This window comes from Chiloscyllium punctatum, chromosome 4, assembly GCF_047496795.1.
Source record: "Chiloscyllium punctatum isolate Juve2018m chromosome 4, sChiPun1.3, whole genome shotgun sequence".
In the NCBI taxonomy this organism is placed as follows: Eukaryota; Metazoa; Chordata; class Chondrichthyes; order Orectolobiformes; family Hemiscylliidae; genus Chiloscyllium; species Chiloscyllium punctatum.
The window spans coordinates 36,335,567-36,357,742 of NC_092742.1; the positions used below are offsets into that span (position 1 = coordinate 36,335,567).

At 39.4% G+C, this 22,176-nt stretch overlaps 1 protein-coding gene across 6 annotated transcripts in view; it reads left to right on the plus strand.

Moving 5' to 3' along the window:
- The window catches only part of dhrs7 (dehydrogenase/reductase (SDR family) member 7), a 57,810-nt gene that overhangs the window by 24,018 nt on the left and 11,616 nt on the right, over nucleotides 1-22,176 (plus strand). For 4 of the 6 annotated variants that reach the window (XM_072568382.1, XM_072568381.1, XM_072568380.1 and 1 more), the window contains 3 exons: nucleotides 10,433-10,672; nucleotides 13,743-13,865; nucleotides 21,555-21,770. In XM_072568382.1, the coding sequence (XP_072424483.1) occupies nucleotides 10,433-10,672; nucleotides 13,743-13,865; nucleotides 21,555-21,770 (579 nt within the window). The remainder of the gene's footprint in view (nucleotides 1-10,432; nucleotides 10,673-13,742; nucleotides 13,866-21,554; nucleotides 21,771-22,176) is intronic. The other 2 variants (XM_072568386.1, XM_072568384.1) reach the window with 2 other exon arrangements.

Consider the following 22,176-nt stretch of genomic DNA (forward strand, 5'->3'; position numbering starts at 1 on the left):
CACACAGAATCTTTGAGTCCCGTCCGGTTTGGGAAGTAAGATGATCAGTTAACTTTGTCAAGCATGGCCTCCATTTCCATGTGGAACTGTCTGGCTTTGAAAGGATTAAGCCAGTAGAGGTGTTGTTTTATTGGAGCAGTATTCCCTACATCTACTTCATGTACAATAGCATTAGTCCTCCCCATCTGATTCTTACATATGTCCTTTATATTTCAGTAACAAATCTTTCAACTGCACTCTATGCTTCTGAGGCAGATAGTTTACTAACTTATCCCACTCCTCAAGGACTTCTTCATTTTTTAATATATCTTGAGGCACACCAAATCCATCCATATCATCTGGATTTGATTCCTCACTCTGCAGAGCAGTAACATAGAACATAAAACATTCCAGCACAGTACAAGCCCTTCTACCCTCGATGTTGCGCCAGCCTGTAGTACCACGCTGAAGCACATCTAACCTACACTATTCCAATCGCGGTCATATGACCATCCAATGACCATTTAAATGCCCTTAATGTTGGTGAGCCTAGCACTGTTGCAGGCAGTGCATTCCACGCCCCTACTACTCTCCGAGTAAAGAAACTACCTCTGACATGTGTCTTATATCTATCACTCTGTAATTTAAAACTTTTTCCTCTCGTGCTAGCCATCACCATCTGAGGAAAAAGGCTCTCACTGTCCAACCTATATAACCTTTGATTATCTTATGTGTCTCAATTAAGTCACCTCTCAACCTTCTGTCTAATGAAAACAGTCTCAAGTTCCTCAATGTCTCCTCGTAAGACCTTCCCTCTATACCAGGCAACATCCCAGTAAATCTTTTATGAACCCTTTCCAAGGCTTCCATATCTTTCCTATAATGCAGTGACCAGAACTGCATGCAGTACTTCAAATGTGGCCGCACCAGAGTTTTGTACAGCTGCAGCATGACCTCATGGTTCCAAAACTCAATTCCTCTACCAACAAAAGCTAACATACCATATGCCTTCTTAACAACCCTGTCAACCTCGGTGGCAACTGTCACGGATCTAGGCACGTGGACACGAGATCTCTCTGCTCATCTACACTACCAAGAATCTTACCATTAGTCCAGCACGCTGCATTCTTGTTACTCCTTCCAAAGTGAATCACCTCACACTTTTCCACATTAAACTCCATTTGCCACCTGTCAGGCCAGCTCTGTAACTTATCTATGTCCCACTGTAACATCCTTCGTCACTATCCATAACTCTACCGATCTTTGTGTCATCCACAAATTTACTAACCCATCCTTCTATGCCTTCATCCAAGTCATTCATATAAATGACAAACAACAGTGGACCCAAAACAGATCCCAGCAGTAACTGAACTCCAGGACGACTATTTCCCTTCAACCACCAACCTCTGTCTTCTTTCAGCTAGCCAATTTCTGATCGAAACCACTAAATCACCCTTAATCCCATGCCTCCATATTTTGTGCAATAGCCTACCATGAGGAACCTTATCAAATGCCTTACTGAAATCCCTATACACCACACCAAACGCATTTCCCAAATCTACCTGTTTGGTCACCTTCTCAAAGAACTTTATAAGGTTTGTGAGGTACCACCTACTCTTCACAAAACTGTGTTAACTATCCCTAATCAACGTATTAATCTCTAGATGATCATAAATCCTACCTGTTATAACCCTTTCCAACACTTTAGCCACAACCAAAGTAAGGCTTTCAGGTCTATAATTTCCAGGATTGGCTCTACACCCCTCTTGAACAAGGGAACAACGTTTGCTGTCCTCCAGTCTTCTGGCACTATTCCTGTAGACAATAATGACTTAAAGATCAAAGCCAGAGGCTCGGCAATCTCCTCCCTGGCTTCTCAGAGAATCGTAGGATAAATCCCATCTGGGCCAGGGGACTTAGCAATTTTGGAAAGTGTAAAATTAGCTAACACCTCGTCCTTATACCCCTCAATCCCATCTAATCTCGTAGCCTATTTCTCAGTATTCTTCTCTTTTTCTAGTGTGAATAATGACAAAAAGTATTCATTTAGTGCTTCCCCTATCTCCTCTGACTCTACACACAATGTCCCACTACTATGTTTGATTGGCCCTAATTTTACTCCAGTCATTCTTTTATTCCTGATATAGCTATAGAAAGCCTGAGCGTTTTCCTTGATGCTATCCACCAATGACTTCTCATGACCCCTCCTGGCTCTTCTTAACTCTCTCTCTTTAGGTCTTTCCTGGCTAACTTGTAACTCTCAAGCACCGTAACTGAGCCATCACACCTCATCCTAACATAAGCCCTCTTCTTTGTCTTTATAAGAGATTCAACTTCCTTAGTAAACCACAGCTCCCGTGCATGCCAACTTCTTCCCTGCCTAACCAGTACATACTTATCAAGGACCTGCTGTACTCGGTCCTTGAATAAGCTCCACTTTTTCATTGTGCCCATCCCCTGCTGTTTCCTTCCCCATCCTATGTATCCTAAATCTTGCCTAATCGCATCGTAATTGCTTTTCCCCCAGCTATAACTCTTGCCCTGCAGTGTATACCTATCCCTTTCCATCACTAAAGTAAAGATAACTAAATTGTGGTCACTATTACCGAAGTGCTCACCTACCTCCAAATCTAACACCTGGCAGGGTTCATTACTCAGTACCAAATCTAATATGCCTTGCCCTTGTTGGCCTGTCTACATACTGTTTCAGGAAACCCTCCTGCACACATTGGACAAAAACGGACCCATCTAAAGTACTTGAACTTTAGTATTCCCAGACAATATTTGGAAAGTTAAAGTCCCCCATAACCACCATCACCCTGTCACTCCCACTCTTATAGAGGACCATCTTTGCTATCCTGTCCTCTACATCTCTGGAACTATTTGGAGGCCTGTAGAAAACTCCCAACAGGGGAACCTCGCCTTTTCTGGTTTCTAATCTTAGCCCATACTACCTCAGTAGAGGAGTCCTCAAACATCCTTTCTGCAACCATAATACTGTCCTTGACTAATAGTGCTACACCACCCCCTCTTTTACCATTTTCTCTGTTCTTACTGAAACATCTAAATCCTGGAACCTGCAACAACCATTCCTGTCCCTGCTCTATTCATGTCTCCGAAATGGCCACAACATCGAAGTCTCAGGTACCAACCCATGCTGCAAGTTCACCCACCTTATTCCGGATGCTCCTGGTGTTGAAGTAGACATACTTCAAACCAACTCCTTGTCTGCCAGTGCTGCCTTGCGATCTTGAAATCTTAGTTCTGACTTCACTACTCTCCTCCTCCCGTATATTCGAGCTACAGTTTTGGTTTCCATCCCCCTAATTAACACCTGTTTCTCCAGTTCTTTCTCTCTCATATAATATGGTTTCAACATTTCACATGACATACTCAATACCTTTTTTTTTCTTTCTGGCATCTTTACTAGGTAGTTCACCTGACCCAACTTTTTCTCAATTGATAGTGACCGCTCAACCTGGTTTTGAAGGGATCTCCTATAACTGGTAACAGTAGTAACATGTCATCCCCTTGGAAAAATATCCGAGTCTCAGAGCTTTTATCTGCCATCTGCTTCATTCTATACTGTGTATGTTTAGGTGCTGTTTAGCTAACTCGCCTATTCTAGACTCTCTTTCACCTCCGATACATAAGTGTGAGATCTCCGACTTTGGTCCTGTCAATTTTTCTTTAATTAATTTCAAAGGGCCTCTCACTTCATGACCGAATATTAACTCAAAGAGAATGAATTGAGTAGATTCATTTGGGGCATCTCTAATGGCAAACAATACGAGTGGTATACCTTTATCCCAATCATTTGAGTAATCCTGACAGTTTGCTCTCAACATGGTCTTCAAGATCTGATGCTATCTTTCTAAAGCTCTCTGGGATTCAGGATGATACACGCTGGATTTAAAGAGCTATATACGTAAGCTATCCATAACCTCCTCAAAGGGCCTAGCAGTAAAATTTGATCCTTGGTCCAACTGAATCTCTCTAGGTAGCCCATACTGTGTGAAGAAAGCTACTAATTACTCGACTACCCTTTTTGCCTTCATACTCAGTAATGGAATTGCCTCCGGAAATATGGTAGACACATCCATTATGCTGAACAAGTACTGGTTCCCACTTTGAGTTCTTGGGTGGGAACCTACACAATTAATTACAACCCATGTGAAAGGATCTTCAAATGCAGGAATTGGTAACAAAGGTGCTGGTTTTATTACTGCCTGTGGCTGACGTACCATTTGGCATGTATGAGACGTTCGGCAAAAGTTAACCACATCCTTGTGCATTACAGGCCAATAAAAAATGTTTTTGTACCTTAGCCTGAGACTTTTATACCCCTAGGTGATGTCCTACAGGTGGCACCTCCTATCTGTATGCTACCAGCATGACAATCTGGTGCACTTCAGCCTGTTTCTCCTCTGCTCTAACCTGCTGTGGTCTCCATTTCCATCTTAGGATTCTATCTTTCAGAGATTAACCCTCCGGAATATTCTCTGCCCCCTTTCTGGAGTATGCATCCACATATATATCTTTCATTGTCTTGACCTACTGTTGCAAGTCTCTTAGTTTTTCAGGACCAAATACTTCTGTCTGATCCTCTGCCTATTCAGGTTCTTCCTACACCATTACGTCAAATAGGGTATCTGCTAAGTGAACCTCAACTTCTTGATCTTTGTGTTTACTTTTTACTTCGTGCTGCAACTTATGATAGTGGAATCTAATTACCACACAGTCTGGGAAAAATACCAGGATATTTCTCTTTTAACACCTCCGTTTCTAGGTGTTTCTTGGGCTTCTCCACAACAAGGGGTGTCACTCCCACCTTGGATCCTGCCAAACCGTTCCCAAGAACAAATTGAATTCCTGGAACTGACTCTCTGTCAATCATTCCCACTGTAACTTCACCAGTCTTGAGTTGGCACTCCAACCTGATCTTACATAGGGGAATGCAAAATTTCTGTCCACCTATCCCACAAATTACCACACTCTCGGATAACAGATCAGAAAGAGTGCATATTCGCTCATCCCTTACTATCAGTGACTGGTTAGATCCTGCATCTCTCAAAATTATAACTTGCTGTCCTTCTCCCTCTGTTCGTTCTGAGTAAATTTTACCCACAGAGGCAAATTCTTTGTCGAAATCAGGTACTAACTTGATACCCAGCCCCTGACTAGGCTGTGAGCTCCTCTGCTCTTCTTGGGGTCCCCTCTACTACATTCAGTAATGCCATTGGCTAAACTTCTTTCACCACATCTTTTCCCACAGCGCCTTTCTTTAATGAACAGTGCTGTGATTTTACGTGTCCCACCTTCTGGCAGTGAAAACACCTTTTCCCAGAGCCCTTCTGAAACCACTGGCACTGTAATTTTCTGTGTCCCACTCCATTATAGTGAAAACACCTCAGGCCTTTCACCTCCTTTCTACCCTCTTGGGCTTCTTTTTATCCTGTGGTAAATTCTTACCAGCGCTCTTAATTTTTGGTTTTGTAGTGTAGGATCTCCCCTTCTCCCAATTCTATCCCTCACACGATGAAATTCTGGCCAGAAGCTTGTCTTATGCACCAGCATGTACTCCTCTGCTAATTCTGCTGCCCTTCTTGCTTCCTGAACTTCCTGTTCCTCCACATGAATTCTTACCATCTCTGGAAGTGGGTTTTTAAACTCCTCCAGCAGAATAATCTCTTGTAGAGCCTTAAAGGTCTTATCTATTTTCAAAGCATGCACCCATCCATCAAAATGACTATGTTTAATTCTTTCGAACTCAACGTAAGTCTGACCTGATTTCTTGTTTGTGTTTCTGAACTGCTGTCCATATGCTTCTGGTACCAATTCATAAGCACTTAAAATAGCCTATTTAACCTCTTCATAATCTCTTGACCCCTCATCTGACAGTGCAGCAAATACCTCACTAGCTCTGCCTACCAGTTTAGTCTGAACTAGCATTACCCATAAGTCCTCAGACCACTCATCTGCCTAGACAATTTTTCAAATGAAATAAAGAAGGCTTCAACATCTTTCTCATCAAAATGTGGCAGAGTTTTGACATATTTAAATATATCACGACCTTCTCTTTTAATTTCCATCCTGTTGACTTGACTTTGCTTAATAAGTCACAATTTCTCAAACTCAAATTCTCTTTTTACTCAGCTAAGAACTTTCTCTTTCTTTCTTTCCCCCCCTCTCTCTCTCCTCTTTTTTTTTCTCTCTCCTCTCTCCCTCTTTGCTCAGCTAAGAATCTTCCCTCTCTCTCTTTTTCCTCTCTCTCCCTCTTTTCTCTCTCTCTGTCTTTCTCTTTGAGGATCTGAGACCGGAATACAGGCTGAGGTAACTAGTTGTTGTCAGGAACAACCACTTAACAGATGTTCTTAATAACTTAACTAGCAGTAAAATGGCTTCTCAATGCAAATAATATGACAAAATGGCTTCTAGGCTGCAAATTGACAATTCTGCTAAAAGCTGCATAAAATGGCTTTTAATTCTGCTATAGCTGCATAATTGACTAACCATTGTTTGCTTCAATAGAGATTAGCAGACAATGCTCCCTTTACAGCATAGAAATAATTAGACTAGATAAGACATTACTGGCTATCCTAACTGACCTTCAAATGCAGGTGCAATGGCTCAATTAGTGAGATAAGTGTGGCCTAAGTGTTGGAAAACAAAGTTGGTTCCCAGGAAATATCATTGGACCAAGTAACTGTCAAATAAAACAATATCATGTATTGATTGGTAATTGTCTAAATGGACTATGCAATCATAGCCTGTTCCTTCCTTGAAGAAAAGTGTAAAAATGTCTTCGTTTTAAGCCATGTGCGCAGCTCCTCTGGTGAACACGGAAGTTTATAACTTTGTGTTTCTGGACGATCTGTGCCCAACCGTATGAAGAAATAAAGAGTGAAGTCTTAAAGGACCAGACCAATTGCAAATGTTTATTAACCAATCGTGGAACCGAGAGACCCCGCTGGGGGTCCAGATCTTCATCTTTGTTTCTCTTCTAACTCCATTTTCCTCAAATGTAATTTTAAGTTTTTCTACCTCTACTGCACTTCTGTGTTCTCTGACATACCTAAGTGTTTGAGTAACTCCCTTATAATTTCAGCTTTACTTTTGTCATTAGTTAAACCCAAATCTAACTTATTTGCTAATTCTAAAAGTATTGCCTTTTTCTTTCCTTCTTAATTTTCTTGGCAAATTTGAGAATCATCTTTCACAATTTTAAGAGTAATTTCTCTCACTTCTAATTTAATCAACTACAAGTCACCAAAATTAAACAAATTGTCTCACCCATGTTTTATTTAAAGATCTATGACACTAACCTGCCAAGTGTTTAAATCTGCTGGGGAGTTTTATACCCCCAGATCTATTCAAATCTGTCTAAACCAGTTCAAATCCTGATGACGAGCCCCTAAACTGTTATGACATGAGGTAAACCCTCCTGCTCAATTTAACCCAGCAACACAGAAAAGATTTATCCCATGTTGTAATCTGTGAAAATTTGATAGGCCAAGAACTAGTTAAAGTAGAAATTACAACTTTATTTCTTAAAGTATACCAGAGCATAATTAACTAACAACTATTTACAACTCCTTCCGCTAAACTATCTTTTACCTTCCCCTTCTACAATGCTAGTCTAATAAAACTCCCAATTACGATTTACAAAATAAAACTTACCTCAAAACCAGGCAGCTTTTGGTTCTTCTCTGTATTTCAGTCTTCTTTTCTTCTTCTTGGGCATTCTGCTTCACAGGTTGCTGATCAATAAAGGTACCATTGGGAAAGCGATTTTTTTTTTTCGGCAGTGTTCTTACATGCTGGTGGCTTGGCAGTTCTCCTCTCAACTGTTCAATGTTCCCCAGTATTATACCCCCAAAGATTGTCTCATTGGCTTTTAAGATTGTCAATATACAAAATTCAAACTGGATTGGAGTTTGGTATTTTTCGGGGTATAATTTAAACTGATTGGCCTAATACGAATCTGTTTTTATGTTCCAGGCAACCAGCTAATTGAGTTGTTCAACCAAATGTTATATATTTTTTTTCAGAACAGTTTGTTCTGTCAGGTAGTTCTGTTACTTGTACCTCTCTTAAAAGCACCCACGTCTTCATAACAGATTGCTTCCCCTAGTTCCTACTTGACCTGCTCTCTCTAAAGGCAACTCCTGCTCAGTTGCACACATAACAAAAAGCACCCCTTCCACTCCGCACCAAATTCCCACGCTGCCTCCAAATTCCCTGAACTATATACTCACTTTAGCTGTGTTTTATTCCTGGTATGATCTATCCTTCATGACTGAGTATGAAACAATTAAATGTTTTTAAATCTGATGTTCCTTTTAAACAATTTATGAACAGAATGGAAAAAAAATGTTGCATTTCATTGGTGAAACTGATTTTATTTTGTTAGCCACCAACAAACTGGAAGAATAGTAAATTTTTTAATGAAGAATTTGAATGTATTCCTGCATGCAAATGCTGCTTTTTTTTTTGCTGCTTTCAATTTCACTCATTTATGGTTTCCCTTTAGTTCCATGCCCTATCTACCAGTTTTCTCAAGCCTTTTGCATAACTAGGTTGTATTCTGTAATTTCCTTTTTATTGTTCACTGTGCACAATACGAACAATTAATTTATGTTTTTCATGAGATTTGCTCATTTTCTTTTAAAAAGGAGAAAAATAAAGTAACATGAATATAACTAATTTTGGTTTTTACTCTTTTCACCATATTAGTGTAGTTGTTTACATCATTGGCCTTGTCAAGTAAGCAAACTTTGTTTGGAAAACTTTGCATATTAATTGCTATTATTGTTTCATGTACAGAAATTAAAAATAAATTGATTATTGTTTTAAAATGCTCCCAGAAAATACCTGAAAGATGTAAAATTTTAACCATATGAATTGAACCAGGCTTTTTTCTTAACAAAAAAAGGTTTAGAAATGAACTCGTGATTTGATAAAATCTGGCCCTTTTGTGATTTCTACAATATTTCCAATTAAATAAACAAGAACACCATTTGACTGTCCTCCATGGTTTTAATAATTGGCAGCACTAATTATTCTTGGAGAATCAGTTTTAAAGGATGGGTCAACAAAGATGCAGTGAAAGACTTTTAAGGTTATATTTCAGGATGCACAGAATGGATACATTCCAAGCCACAGACCTGCCATTTGTGGTTAACTAGAAAGGTTAAACGTAGTGTCAAACTTGAACCCCATGTGCAAAGACAGTAGCAGGTCTGTCAAATGACATTGGACAGAAATGTTTTTGCTTTATAGTAACAAAATCTAGCACAAGAGCTAAACAGAAATACCCACATGGATAGTAAGAGTTTCAATAAATAGTTAAAGAAAAGTTAACAGAATGAGTTAGTCCTATAGAAAGTGAGTCTGGAGAAGTAATAATGGAAAAATTAGATGGCAATTGACTTGAGCAGAGATTTTGCATTCAGTTTCAGTGTAGAGGTTAAAAGTAACATCTAGAAGCAGTGATATTTATGGGAATGAAAGGGAGAGAGGAACTCTGGAAAAGAACTTAAGTGGTGTTGAGAAAATTGTTGGAGCTGATAAATGCCTAGATTTTGGATGTCATCCTAGGCTTTTAACTGAAGTCACTAGTAAGATAGTTACGTTGGTTTGAATTTTCCAAAATGTCCATTGATTCATGGAATGTTCCATTTTTAGATTGGAAGATAACTAATGTAGTTCCTTTAGTCAAAAAGAGGAGATAAAAAGTGGGAAACTAGCCAGTTAACGTTTGTCATCAGAGCAAATTTAAAACTGTTATCTAGATGTTACAATAGGGAAGTAAAGTCCTTTTTGAATATTTTAAGGCAGAAATAGATATATCACTTGCTAAGTAAAGGGGTGGGGGGTTAGTGGTTGGGTGGGAATGCAGTTTAGAAGTTGTAATCTGATCAGAGGTGACTAAGGAAGCTTGGAACTGAGTGGCCTACTCCTTGCTTGAATTCGCAATTTCTTTTTTGTTTAGTGAGGCGGTGATGGTAGTTTTGACTTTTCCATGGAAATGGAACTCCTTTTTATACTGGTTTGTTTAAGATTAGGTAGATCAGTATTTTAAAAGGACTATCATTACAGTTCTGACAAATATAACCAAAGCTCTTGTACTTTGAGCTATTGCACATGGGAAGTTCAACATATCCTTTTCTAAGCTTCTTTAATATTTTCCACTTTTCTTACCCAATAAAAATATGCAATGTTTGACATATTTAGAAATGAAAATCTTACTTATTAATCTAAAGCATTTGCTGCTATCTACTGAACTGCTTGAATTGTCATATTGCTAATTGAACACCCAAGATCTACTTTTTGTGAAACAAGACTGAAAATCCAAGGAAATTTTATTTGTTAAGCCAGGAAATAATCATAGCTTTTCATTTTCTTGTTTACTATGTCTCAGTAGCTTTGATCTTTCTTCTTTACTTTGCAGATTGACATTTTGATCAACAACGCTGGTCGTTCCCAACGCTCCTTATTCCTGGACACCAACCTTGATGTCTATGAAGCCATAATGCACCTGAACTTCCTTGGTACAATCTCGCTGACCAAATGTGTGCTACCTTACATGATAAAGCAGGAGAAAGGACAAATAATCACTGTCAGTAGTTTGGCAGGTCTTGTTGCTGCCCCTGTTTCTACAGGTTATGCAAGTAGTAAACATGCTCTTCAGGTAATAATAATTGCATTCAGTAATAATTTTAATTGTGACAAAGTTATCTAATTGACCTTTTCTTCGCTGTTAATTTTCTTATGTCCTGGTTCCTTTTCACAATTCTGTGCTATATTGAGTTAATTATTTTTAAAAGAGATGTATAACCATTATGTTAAATCATAGAACTAAAATGAACAACAGTGATATGACTGTTATAATTTTACTAAAGAAAATTGAAATGTCATTTTTAAAGTGATGTGATTTTTCAGTTAAAGCAGATTTGGTGTATACAGTTGATCTTGTTTCTTTGCTTAGAATTCATAGGCTGATGTGAATTTGATGGGCTGAATGGCCTGCTTCCACACTGTATGAATTCTATAAGGTCATCTCTCAGCCTTTGATGCCCCAGGGAAGGAAAGAAAACCCCAGCCTATTGAGCCTGTTCCTGTAACTCAAACCCTATAGCCTCAGCAACATTCTTGTAGATCTTTTCCGAACCCTTTCAAGTTTGACAACATCTTTCGTATAGTAGTGAGAGCAGAATTGATTGCGTTATTCTAAAAGTGGCCTCACCAATGTCCTCTGTTCTTTTTTAAAAAATTTTATGAGCAGGAACAGTTTCTCTCTGTCTACTCTGTTCAGCCTACTCATGACTTTGTAAACCAACTCTCCTCTCTACTGCCTTCTTCGAGGTGAACAGTCCCAACTTCTTCTTGCTATTCTCATTCCTGGAATCATTCTTGTAAATCACTTCTGCATTCATATCTTTTCTGTAATGGGGCACCTGCAATTACATACCATACTCCAGTTGAGGTGTAACAATTATCACCTTCTTGGTCTTGTACTCCATTCCCACCTTTTCAGTATAATGGCAGAAAACACTGAACATTGACTGCTCTCAGGAGAATTACAAGGCCTTTTATGCATATATTAGAAGAAAGAGGGAAGCAAGGGAAAGAGTAGGCTCAGAGTCGGTAAAGTGTGGAGATGGCAAAAGCACAGCAATTCGAGCAGCATGAGAGGAGCAGGAGAGCCGACGTTTTCAGTCGGTACCATTCACTCTGCTCTCCTGTCCCTCTGGTGCTGCTTGACCTGCTGTACTTTTGCCAGCTCCACATTTTATTGACTCCGACTTTCCAGCATCTGCAGTCCCCGCTATCTCCAAAGAGAAGGGCCACTCAGGCACTCAAGGACAAAAAGGAAGTTAAGCGAGGAGCTACAGGAAGTGGGAGAGATCCTTAATGAGTATTTTGTATTGATATTCACCAAGGAGAAGGACATGACTGACGTTGAGGTCAGGGATAAGTGTGTGAATATTGTAGAGAATGTCAATATATTGAAGAAGGCAGTTCTGGGTATCCTAAATTGCATCAATGTAGACAAGTCCCCAGTGCCAGATGTGGATCTATCCCGGGTTACTGTAAGAGGCAAGGAAAGAAATAGCAGGGGCGTTAGCAGATAGCTTCACGTGCTTTTTGAACCTTCGTGCGCATTGAAGCCCTGTGGCAGGAGTAATAGAGAGGGTCTTGGGGATCAAAGTCAAGGTGGACCCAGTCCCTTTGCTCCTGGGTCTGCCGAATATAACTCACTCAGATGTACATGGGAAAAAGCTTTTTAACAGTCTCTCTTTTTATGCGAGGAAGAACATTCTGATGTGTTGGGTGTCTGAGAATCCCCTGGGTCTGTTGGGGTGGTGTAAGTTAATTGTGGAACACATTCCTTTAGATCTTCCTTCTTACCTCTATGGTGCGCCAGAAAATGGACAACTTTTACAAGACATGGCAGCCCTTTTTGAAATACTTGGAAGCAGATCTGTCCGCCATTTTGATTAGGGCTTTTGTCTAGCCATGATGGTTTGGTCTGGCAAACCTAAGGCTGTGAGAGGAAGAATTTCAAACAAATGTGGGTTTAATAATTGAGGCTCTCTCAGGTTGAGAGCTGTGGTCTTGTTGCGCTGAGCAGCGTTATTTATTTATATATGTAATAAGTGCAGTTTTTATTTCTTTTAAAAAGTCGTATAGTAGTTGGCTTATTGTTTCTTGTTGGTCTTGATGTTATGATGCTATATTTTCATGTTTCTGTAACTTTCTAATTTTGTGAAGAATAGTTTTTCAATAAAAGTATTTAAAAAAAAAGGACAGAGAACACAGTTTCCAAGTCTTTTTACAAAACAAGCAAATGTGAAGTGAGAAAAAAGTTTTTCCTCCAGTGAATACTTAGGGGTTTGGAATACACTGCCTGGTAATATGATGGAGGCAGGTTTAATCAAGGCATTCAATGCATTGGATGATTATTTAGATAGAAAAAAATGAGCAGAGTTATGGGGAAAGGGCAGGAGTTGCTATTAAGTCAAAATACTCGGGGGGCCAGTTCTGACATGATGGCCTGAAATGGCTTCCTTATGTATGGAAAGATTCTGTGATCTACCAAGTTTTTGCTCACATGCTTCATCTGTATATATCCCTTTTGTAGCCTCTCCCCCCTCCCTTCTTGACAACTTACTTCCCAATTTATCTTGATGCTGGTTATCATACATTTGATCCCCTCATCTAAATCATTGGTATAGATTGAAAATGATTGAGGATCCAGCACTTAGCCCTCTGCCAATCCATTGGCAAACTGTGACTTATGACAAATGATCCATTTCTCCTTGCTCAGTTCTTCCTAATACCTAAAGAATCCATTATCCATGTTTCCCCTCCTGCAGGATGTGTTTTAACCTTTGTGGTATTTTTTCATGAAATGCCTTTTGGAAATCAAACTGTCATACATCTACCATTTTGTTTCTCTATTGTAAATGTTCCTTCATCAAATACCCCAATAAATGAAACACGATTTCCCTTGCACAAAGCTGTGATAGCTCTCTGATCACATGATATTCTTAGTATCCTGCTATAACCTTCTTAATAAATTCAAGAAACTTTCCTTATGATAGATGTTTAGGGTAACTTGCCTGTAGTTTACTGCTTTCTGCATTCTTTTTCTGGGTAGCAGGTCATAGTTGATTTTATTCATTTATAATGAACGGTGCTAGTAGATTGGAAAATAGCAAGGGTAACACCTATGCATAATTCTACATCTTTTCTAGGGATTTTTTAATTCCCTTCGACCAGAGCTTGCGAATTACCCAAGGATTATAATTAGCACTGTTTGTCCAGGACTGGTCCACTCTAATATTGTGAAAAATGCATTTACCGAAGAGATAAATAAGGTACAGTGAATGTTAATCACGAGGGTTACCAGTGCAACTTTACTAAGATTGTTCAAAGAATTGTTGTTTACACTTTGTTGTTATGAATAGGGTAAATCCCTCCATGCTAATTTAAACCAGCCACACAGAAATGATTTAACCTGTGCTGGAATCTGTTAAAATTTGAGAGGCCAAGAACTATCCCAAAGGTCACTATTTAAATTAAAAATTAACACTTTTTAATTTAAAAGTCTAACAGTGAACAATTAACTAACACCTTTCTCTAACCTATCTTTTACTTTCCCTTCTATAATACTCCCAATTGAGATTTACCAAAAAATTCAAATTTTAAAACCAGCCAGCTGTCTAATCTTCTCTTTGTATCTTCCTCTGTCTTATTTCCTTCTTAGAGTTTCTATTTCACAGATCATTGATAGATAAAGCTACCTTTAAGAGAGCGATTCTGTAGGCAGTCTGTTTATGTTGGTGGCTTGGTAGTTTTAGATTAGATTAGATTACTTACAGTGTGGAAACAGGCCCTTCGGCCCAACAAGTCCACACCGCCCCGCCGAAGCGTAACCCACCCATACCCCTACATCTACATTTACCACTTACCTAACACTATGGGCAATTTAGCATGGCCAATTCACCTGGCCTGCACATCTTTGGACTGTGGGAGGAAACCGGAGCACCCGGAGGAAACCCACGCAGACACGGGGAGAACGTGCAAACTCCACACAGTCAGTCGCCTGAGGCGGGAATTGAACCCGGGTCTCAGGCGCTGTGAGGCAGCAGTGCTAACCACTGTGCCACCGTGCCACCGTGGAGTTCTCCTCCAACTGTTCAATTTTTTTTTTCCGGTTTTTATACCCCAAAGCATCGGATCATTTCATTGGTTTTACTATTGTCAAAATACTAAATTCGAACTTGATTGGAGTTTTGTATCTTGGGGCATAATTTAAACTGATACATCGAATTTGGATTTGTTTTTGTCTCATAGCAACCCAGGTATTGCTAGCTGCTGGATCAAATGTTACATTGTAAATTCTCTAGCACTCTGTGTGCTTGCTAAGTCCTTCAACTTTCTTAAAGGTACAGTAGACCCACAACTTCAAAACACCTTCCCCCTTAAAAAAAATGAACCATCATAATGAAAAGATGGCTTTTTTTTCTATTCTTTAACCACATTACCATAATATACAGATAACTTTAATCTAGGTTCACCTTAACATCTTCACATATATACATAACATTGAATATACAAATCTCACCTAAACATAATGCATTTGCGATTACATTCTTACGACCCGCAACATGTATGATTTTAAAATTAAAAGTCTGTAACATAAGACTCCAATGAAATAATCTCATATTCTTGTCTTTAAAGCATTCTAAGAATGTAAGCGGATTGTGATCCATGTATGCAACCGTCTCTGACACATTGATCGTGACATGCATATTAAAATGTTGTAAGGCCAGTACCAAACTCAATTGTTCTTTTTCGATTGTGGAGTATTTCCTCTGGTGATGTTGAGTTTCTTTGAAAAGTAACCAGCTGGCAGTTCAATCCCATTCTCATCTTCCTGTAGCAGTACAGCTCCAAGTCCTATGTCACTAGCATCAATGGCGACTTTCAAAGGTTTTGAAAAGTTTGGTTTGGCTAAAACTGGTTTGGCGGTTAATATTGATTTCAAATGGTCGAATGCCTCCTGGCATTGTTCTGTCCACCAAAATTTTGTGTTCTTCAACAAATTGATTAACAGTGCCACTACACTGCTGAAGTTTGGAACAAACTTCCAATAGAATCTGCTGAGTCCTAAGAATCAAAGCACCTCTTTCTTCAAGGTTGGTCATGGAAATTCCTTGATAGTCTTTGTCTTTGTGTTCTATGGGGTCAACCTTCCATGACTGATGTTATGTCCCAAGAATATCACTTCTGCTTTCATGAATTAGTTTTGTTTAATTTTATTATCAATTTTGCTTCTTGTAGTCATTCAAAAAGCTCTGCCAACTTTACCATGTGATCTTTCCAGGACTTAGTAAAGATCACTACATTGTCCAAATAGACTGCACAGTTTGTTAACCCAGCCACAACTCTGTTCATGAGTCTTTGAAAAATGGCAGGTGCATTCTTCATTCCAAACGGCATCACTTTAAATTGATATAGTCCATTTGGGGTTACAAACGCAGAAATTTCTTTCGCTGTCTCTGACAAAGGTACCTGCCAGTAACCACACATTAAGTCCAACTTGGTGATGTAGCTGGCTTGTCCGACTTTCTCAATACCATCCTCCAATCTAGGAATTGAATATGAGTCCAATTTTGTAATGGCGTTGACTTTCCGATAATCCAAGCAGAATCGTTGAGTGCTGCCAGGCTTCGGAACTAAGCTGATCGGCAAACTCCGCTTGGTTCGATGATACCCTTATTGAGCATGGCCTCCACCACCTCCTCGACCTGTCTGGCTTTGAAAGGATTAAGCCGATAGGGGTGTTGTTTTATCGGAGCAGTATTCCCTATGTTTACTTCATGTACAAATGCATTAGTCATCCCCATCTGATTCTTACATATGTCCTTGTATTGCAGTAGCAAATCTTTCAACTGCATTCTATGCTCTGAAGACAGATAGCTTACCAACCTAGCCCACTCCTCAAGGACTTCTTTATTTTTAAAATCTATTTTGAGAAACATCAAAATCCACATAAGTTGGATTTGATTCCTCACTCTGCTGGACAGTAACTAACACCTGTTTCTCCAGTTCCTTCTCTCTCCTAGTCCTCTGGAGGGGACCTACACAATCAATTATAGCCCGCATGAAAGGTTCTTCAAAAACAGGAATTGGCAACAAAGGTGCTAGTTTTATTACCGCCTGTGACTTACCTACCATTTGACATGTTTGACACTTCTAGCAAAATGTAACCACAAGGGGTGTCACCCCCACCTTGGATCCTCCCAAATCATTGCCAAGAAGAAACTGAATTCCTGGAACTGACACTCTGTCAGTCATTCCCACTCTAACTTCCGCAGTCTTGCGTTGGCACTCCAACCTGATCTTACATACGGGAACGCTAAATTTCTGTCCATCTATCCTACAAATTACCACAGTCTCAGGTAACAGATCAGAAAGAGTGCATATTTGCTCATCCCTTACTATCAGCGACTGGTTAGATTCTACATCTCTCAAAATGATAACTTCTTGTTCTTCTCCCCCGTTCCTTTTGATTAAACTTTACTCGCAAAGGTGAATTCTTTACTAATTCAATACCCAGCCCCTTTGCATTCTCCTGCAGCTCCTCAGCTCTTCTTGGGGGGTCTCCTACCTTCACTAATGGCACTGGCTTAGCTTCTTTTACTGCATCTTTTCCCACACTGCCGTTTTTTTAATGACCAGCAATGTGACTTTACGTGTCCCACTTTATCACCTCCTTTCCACCCTTCTGGGATTCTTTTTTATCCTGTGATAAATTCTTACCAGTGTTCTCTATTCATGGTTTCATAGGGTAGGAGCTCCCCTTCTCCCAACTTCTATCCTTCACAGGATGAAATTTTTGCTGGAAACTTGTCTTATGCACCAACATGTCTTTTTCTCTAAATCTGTTGCCCTTCTCACTTGCTGAACTTTCTGTTCCTCCACATGAATTCTTACCAATGGATGTGAAGTTCTAAGCTCTCCAGCAGAATAATCTCTCATAGAGCCTCAAAGGTCTTATCTATTTTTAAAGCATGCACCCATCTATCAAAATGACTATGTTTAATTCTTTCAGTCTCAACATAGGTCTGACCTGGTTTCTTCTTTGTGTTTCTGAACTGCTGTCTATATGCTTCTGGTACCAATTCATAAGCACTTAAAATAGCCTGTTTAACCTCTTCATATGACCCCTCATCTGACAGTGCGGCAAATACCTCACTAGCTATGTCTACCACTTCAGTCTCAACTAGCATTACCCATAAATCCTTGGACACTCCATCTGCCAAGACAGTTTTTCAAATGAAATAAAGAAGGCTTCAACATCTTTCTCATCAAAACGTGGCAGAGTTTTGACAAATATATATCAGTACCTTCTCTTTTAATCTCCATCCTGTTAACTTGACTTTGCCTAAAAAAAAAATCATAATTTCTCAAGTTCAAATTCTCTCTCTCTTTGTCTCTCCCTTTCTTCTCTCTCTTTGCTCAGCAAAGAACCTTCTCTCTGTCTCTTTTTTCCTGTCTCTTTCTTCTCTCTCTTTCTCCTCTCTCTCTCTTTCTCTCCCCCTTTTGTTTATCTTCTAACTTCATTTTCCTCAATTGTAATTTAGGTTTTTCTACGTCTACTGTATTTGTCTGTTTATCTGATACACCTAAGTGTTTAAGTAACACCCTAACAATTTGAGCTTTACTTTTGTCCTTGGTTAAACCCAAATCTAACTTATTTGCTAATTATAAAAGTATTGCCTTTTTCCTTCTTTCTAAACTTTCTTGGCAAATTTGAGAATCATCTTCAAATCCCTGTATCTCTTTAGCAATTTTAAGAGCCATTTCTTTCACTTCTAATTTATCAACCACAAGTCACCAAAGTTAAACAAATTACTTACAGTGTGGAAACAGGCCCTTCGGCCCAACAAGTCCACACCGACCTGCCGAAGCGCAACCCACCCAGACCCATTCCCCTACATTTACTGTTCACGTAACACTACGGTCAATTTAGCATTGCCAATTCACCTAACCTGCACATTTTTGGACTGTGGGAGGAAACCGGAGCACCCGGAGGAAACGCACGCAGACACAGGGAGAATGTGCAAACTCCACACAGTCAGTCGCCTGAGGCAGGAATTGAACCCGGGTCTCTGCCGCTGTGAGGCAGCAGTGCTAACCACTTTGCCACCATGCCACCCATTATTGGGCGCCTATGTTTTATTTAAAGATCTAGGACACTAACCTGCAAGTGTTTAAATCTGCTGAATTTTTTGAACCTCCAGATCTATTCAAATCTTTCTAAACCAGTTCAAATGACAGACAAAAGCCTTCAAACTGTTAAGACACAGGGTAATCCCGCCCCCACTAGTTTAAACCAGCAACACAGAAATAATTTTAACCCGTGCTGTAATCTGTTAAAATTCAAGAGGCTACAAACTATCCCAAAGGTCACCATTTACATTAAAAGTCAACAACTTTTTATTTAAAAGTCTAACAGAGAACAATTAACTAACACCAATTTACACCTCCTTTCTCTAACCTACCTTTTACTTCCCCTCCTATTGTACTGGGCCGATAAAACTCCCGATTGAGATTTACCAAAAAATTCAAATTTCAAAATCAGCCAGCTGTCGAATCTTCTCTTTGTATCTTCCTCTGTCTTCTTTTCTTCTTCTTACAGTTTCTGTTTTACAGGTCATTGATAGATAAAGGTACCTTTAAGAGAGCTATTCTGTGGGCAGTCTGCATATGTTGGTGAACTGTTCAATTATTTTCCGGTTTTATACCCCAAAGCATTGGATTGTTTCATTGATTTTAATATTGTCAAAATACTAAATTTGAACTTGATTGGAGTTTTGTATCTTGGGGCGTAATTTAAACTGGCCGAATTTGAATTTGTCCTTGTCTCTTAGCAACTCAGGTATTGCTAGCTGCTGGACCAAATGTTGTATTGTAAATTCTCCAGCACTCTCTGTGCTTGCTAAGTCCTTCAACTCTCTTAAAGGTACGGTACCTCTCTACACCGTCATAAAATTTTGTGGCGAAAACTAAAAATGCATCCACTATTGTAATCCTTTAAAGTGAAATTCATGCAATGAATAGTGAGAGTTCAACATATTAGTATCTTTGATTTGATTACTATCACGTGTATCAAGGTACAGTGAAAAGTGTTGTCTTACTTGCTGTGTAGGCATATTGTACTATAGAAGTGCATCAGGGTAACAGAACAGAGTACAGGATATAAAGTTACAGCCGGCGAGAAGGTGCAGAGATTAGCATTAATGAGGTCCATTCAAAAGTCTGATTACACTGGGGAAGAAGCTGTTCTTTAATCTGTTCACACTTGTACACAAACTTATATGCCTTCAGCCCAATGGAAGAGAGTATAAATAGGGTAGGAGGGGTCTTGAGTTATGTTGGTTGTTTTCCCAATTCTGCAGGAAGTATAGATGAAGTCAGAGGATAAGAGGCTGATTTGTATGATGGACTATGATGGACTAGTCTAAAACTCTAGTTTCCTTTGGTCTTGGGAAGAACAGTTGCCATACCAAGCTCCGATGCATCCAGATAGGATGCATTTTTTGGTACATTTATAAAAATTGGAAGTCTTTATAGACATTCCTGAACCTCCTGGGGAAGTAGAGGCGATGCTGTGCTTTCTTGATTGTAGTGTCAATGTGGGTAGACCAGAATAGGTTGTTGGTGATTGTCACTCCCAAAAACTTGACATTCTCGACCATCTCCACCTCAGCACCACTGATACAGATGGGGAATGCCCCCCACTCTGCTTCCTGAAATCAATGACCATCCCCTTCATTTTTCAGACTTTGGAGAGATTGTTGTCTTTACATCATGCCTTTAAGTACTGTCTCTCCTTCCTGTTCTCTGTCCTGTTGTTGTTTGAGATCCAATCAACAACGGTGGTGTTGTTAGCAAACTTGTAAATGGAGTTGGTGTGGAACTTGGCCGTGTGTGTGTGTGTGTGTGTGTGTGTGTGTGTGTGTGTGTGTGTGTGTGTGTATAAGGAGTGTAGTTGGGTGCTGAGTAGATAGCCATGTGGCACTATTTTCTGTATTAGGTCCTCACACTTTAATTTCTGCTTGTAAGCCAGGAGGACCACAGCATTGTAGTCTGATTTTCCAAAATGCAGACAGGGAATGGAGCAGTAGGCATCTTTTATGGTTGTGTTGCAATCATCAAGGATGTCCAGTCCTCTAGTGGGACAAGATATGTGTTGGTGGAATCTTGCTAGCACATTCTTGAGGTTGGCTTGGTTAAAGCCGCAGACTACGATGAACAAGGCATTGAGTATTTCAACTCAAGGCTGTTTATTTGTAGTACTGTATACTTCAAGTGCATTCTTCACTTCTGCATGAAGTGGGGTGTAGACCGCTGTCAGTGGAGGTGAACTTGTGCGGCAGATAGTATGGATGGTATTTCACTGTTAAATACTCTCAATCCAGGCAGCAGTGACTTGCTAAGGTCACCATGTTTGAGCAACTGGGAGATGTTGATTTCAGGAGGCAGACTTCACCATACCTTACCTTGCCCGAGGATGCCAAAAGGTCCATTCAGTGAATTGAGAAGCCTTCCGGTTGTAAGGTAGTCAGGTGCAGCAGAGATGAGCCATGTCTCTGTGAAACAGAATGCACAGCAGTCCCTCAAATCTCTTTTGAAAGTGAGTCTAGTTTTAAGTTCATCCATTTTGTTCTCAATAGCTTGGATTATTTGCCAGGTGTATGCTGGGGAGGGAGGACTTGAAACCCTAATATTTCAGTGTCACCTTTTATTTTGACGTTTATTGGAACAGAGAAGTAAAGTATTTTTCTTTTGGAGATATAAATGATAACTAGTTCTTTGTCTAATTGAGGGCACAGTGCCCAAATTTGATCTCATTTGAATTCTCTCCTTGGGGACAGCATGTAAACTGGACTAGTATGATTAAACAATCTGAATTTGGAAATCCTATAGCTTTTTCAGTTTACGTTTACAATTATAATTGCTTGCAACATACTATAGCTTTGCTTTTCTTTTAGCCTATATCTGAGAACTCTGCACAAACCTGCAAAATGTCCACTGCACGCTGTGTCCAGCTGATGCTAGTTGGTATGGCAAATGAATTAAAGGAAATGTGGATTTCTGGGCAGCCACTTCTCCTTTATGTTTATTTGTGGCAGTATGCTCCCACCTTGGCCTGGTTAGTTGCAAACAAGATGTCTGTGAAAAGAATAAAAAACCTGAAAAGTGGACTGGTAAGTACACTTTTGGAAAATGTAACCTGATATTATTGTTACCTGTCAGTTGTCTGGACACATTATTCTGCATGACAAAATTTGCTAGCTTCTTTTAAATGTACTCCTGGGTAAGGCTATTATTCTTGAATTAAATAAATTATTGCATTTAAATTTATGAAAACAAGATCTTATTGCCATTGGTTAAGAGGACAATTTCTTTCTCCCTCCGTCCTCCCCTTCTCTCCAGAGAGATATTAGAATGAATAAGTCTTTGCTGGATTGCAATGTGATTACATGGTTTTTTTGGTATCTCTGCAGATGTATAATTGACTTTAACAAAATTACATTTTACACTTTGTTATTTTTGAGTTTACAATCTGTCATAGATGCATTAAACTAAGTTTTAGATGTACATTTTTATGAC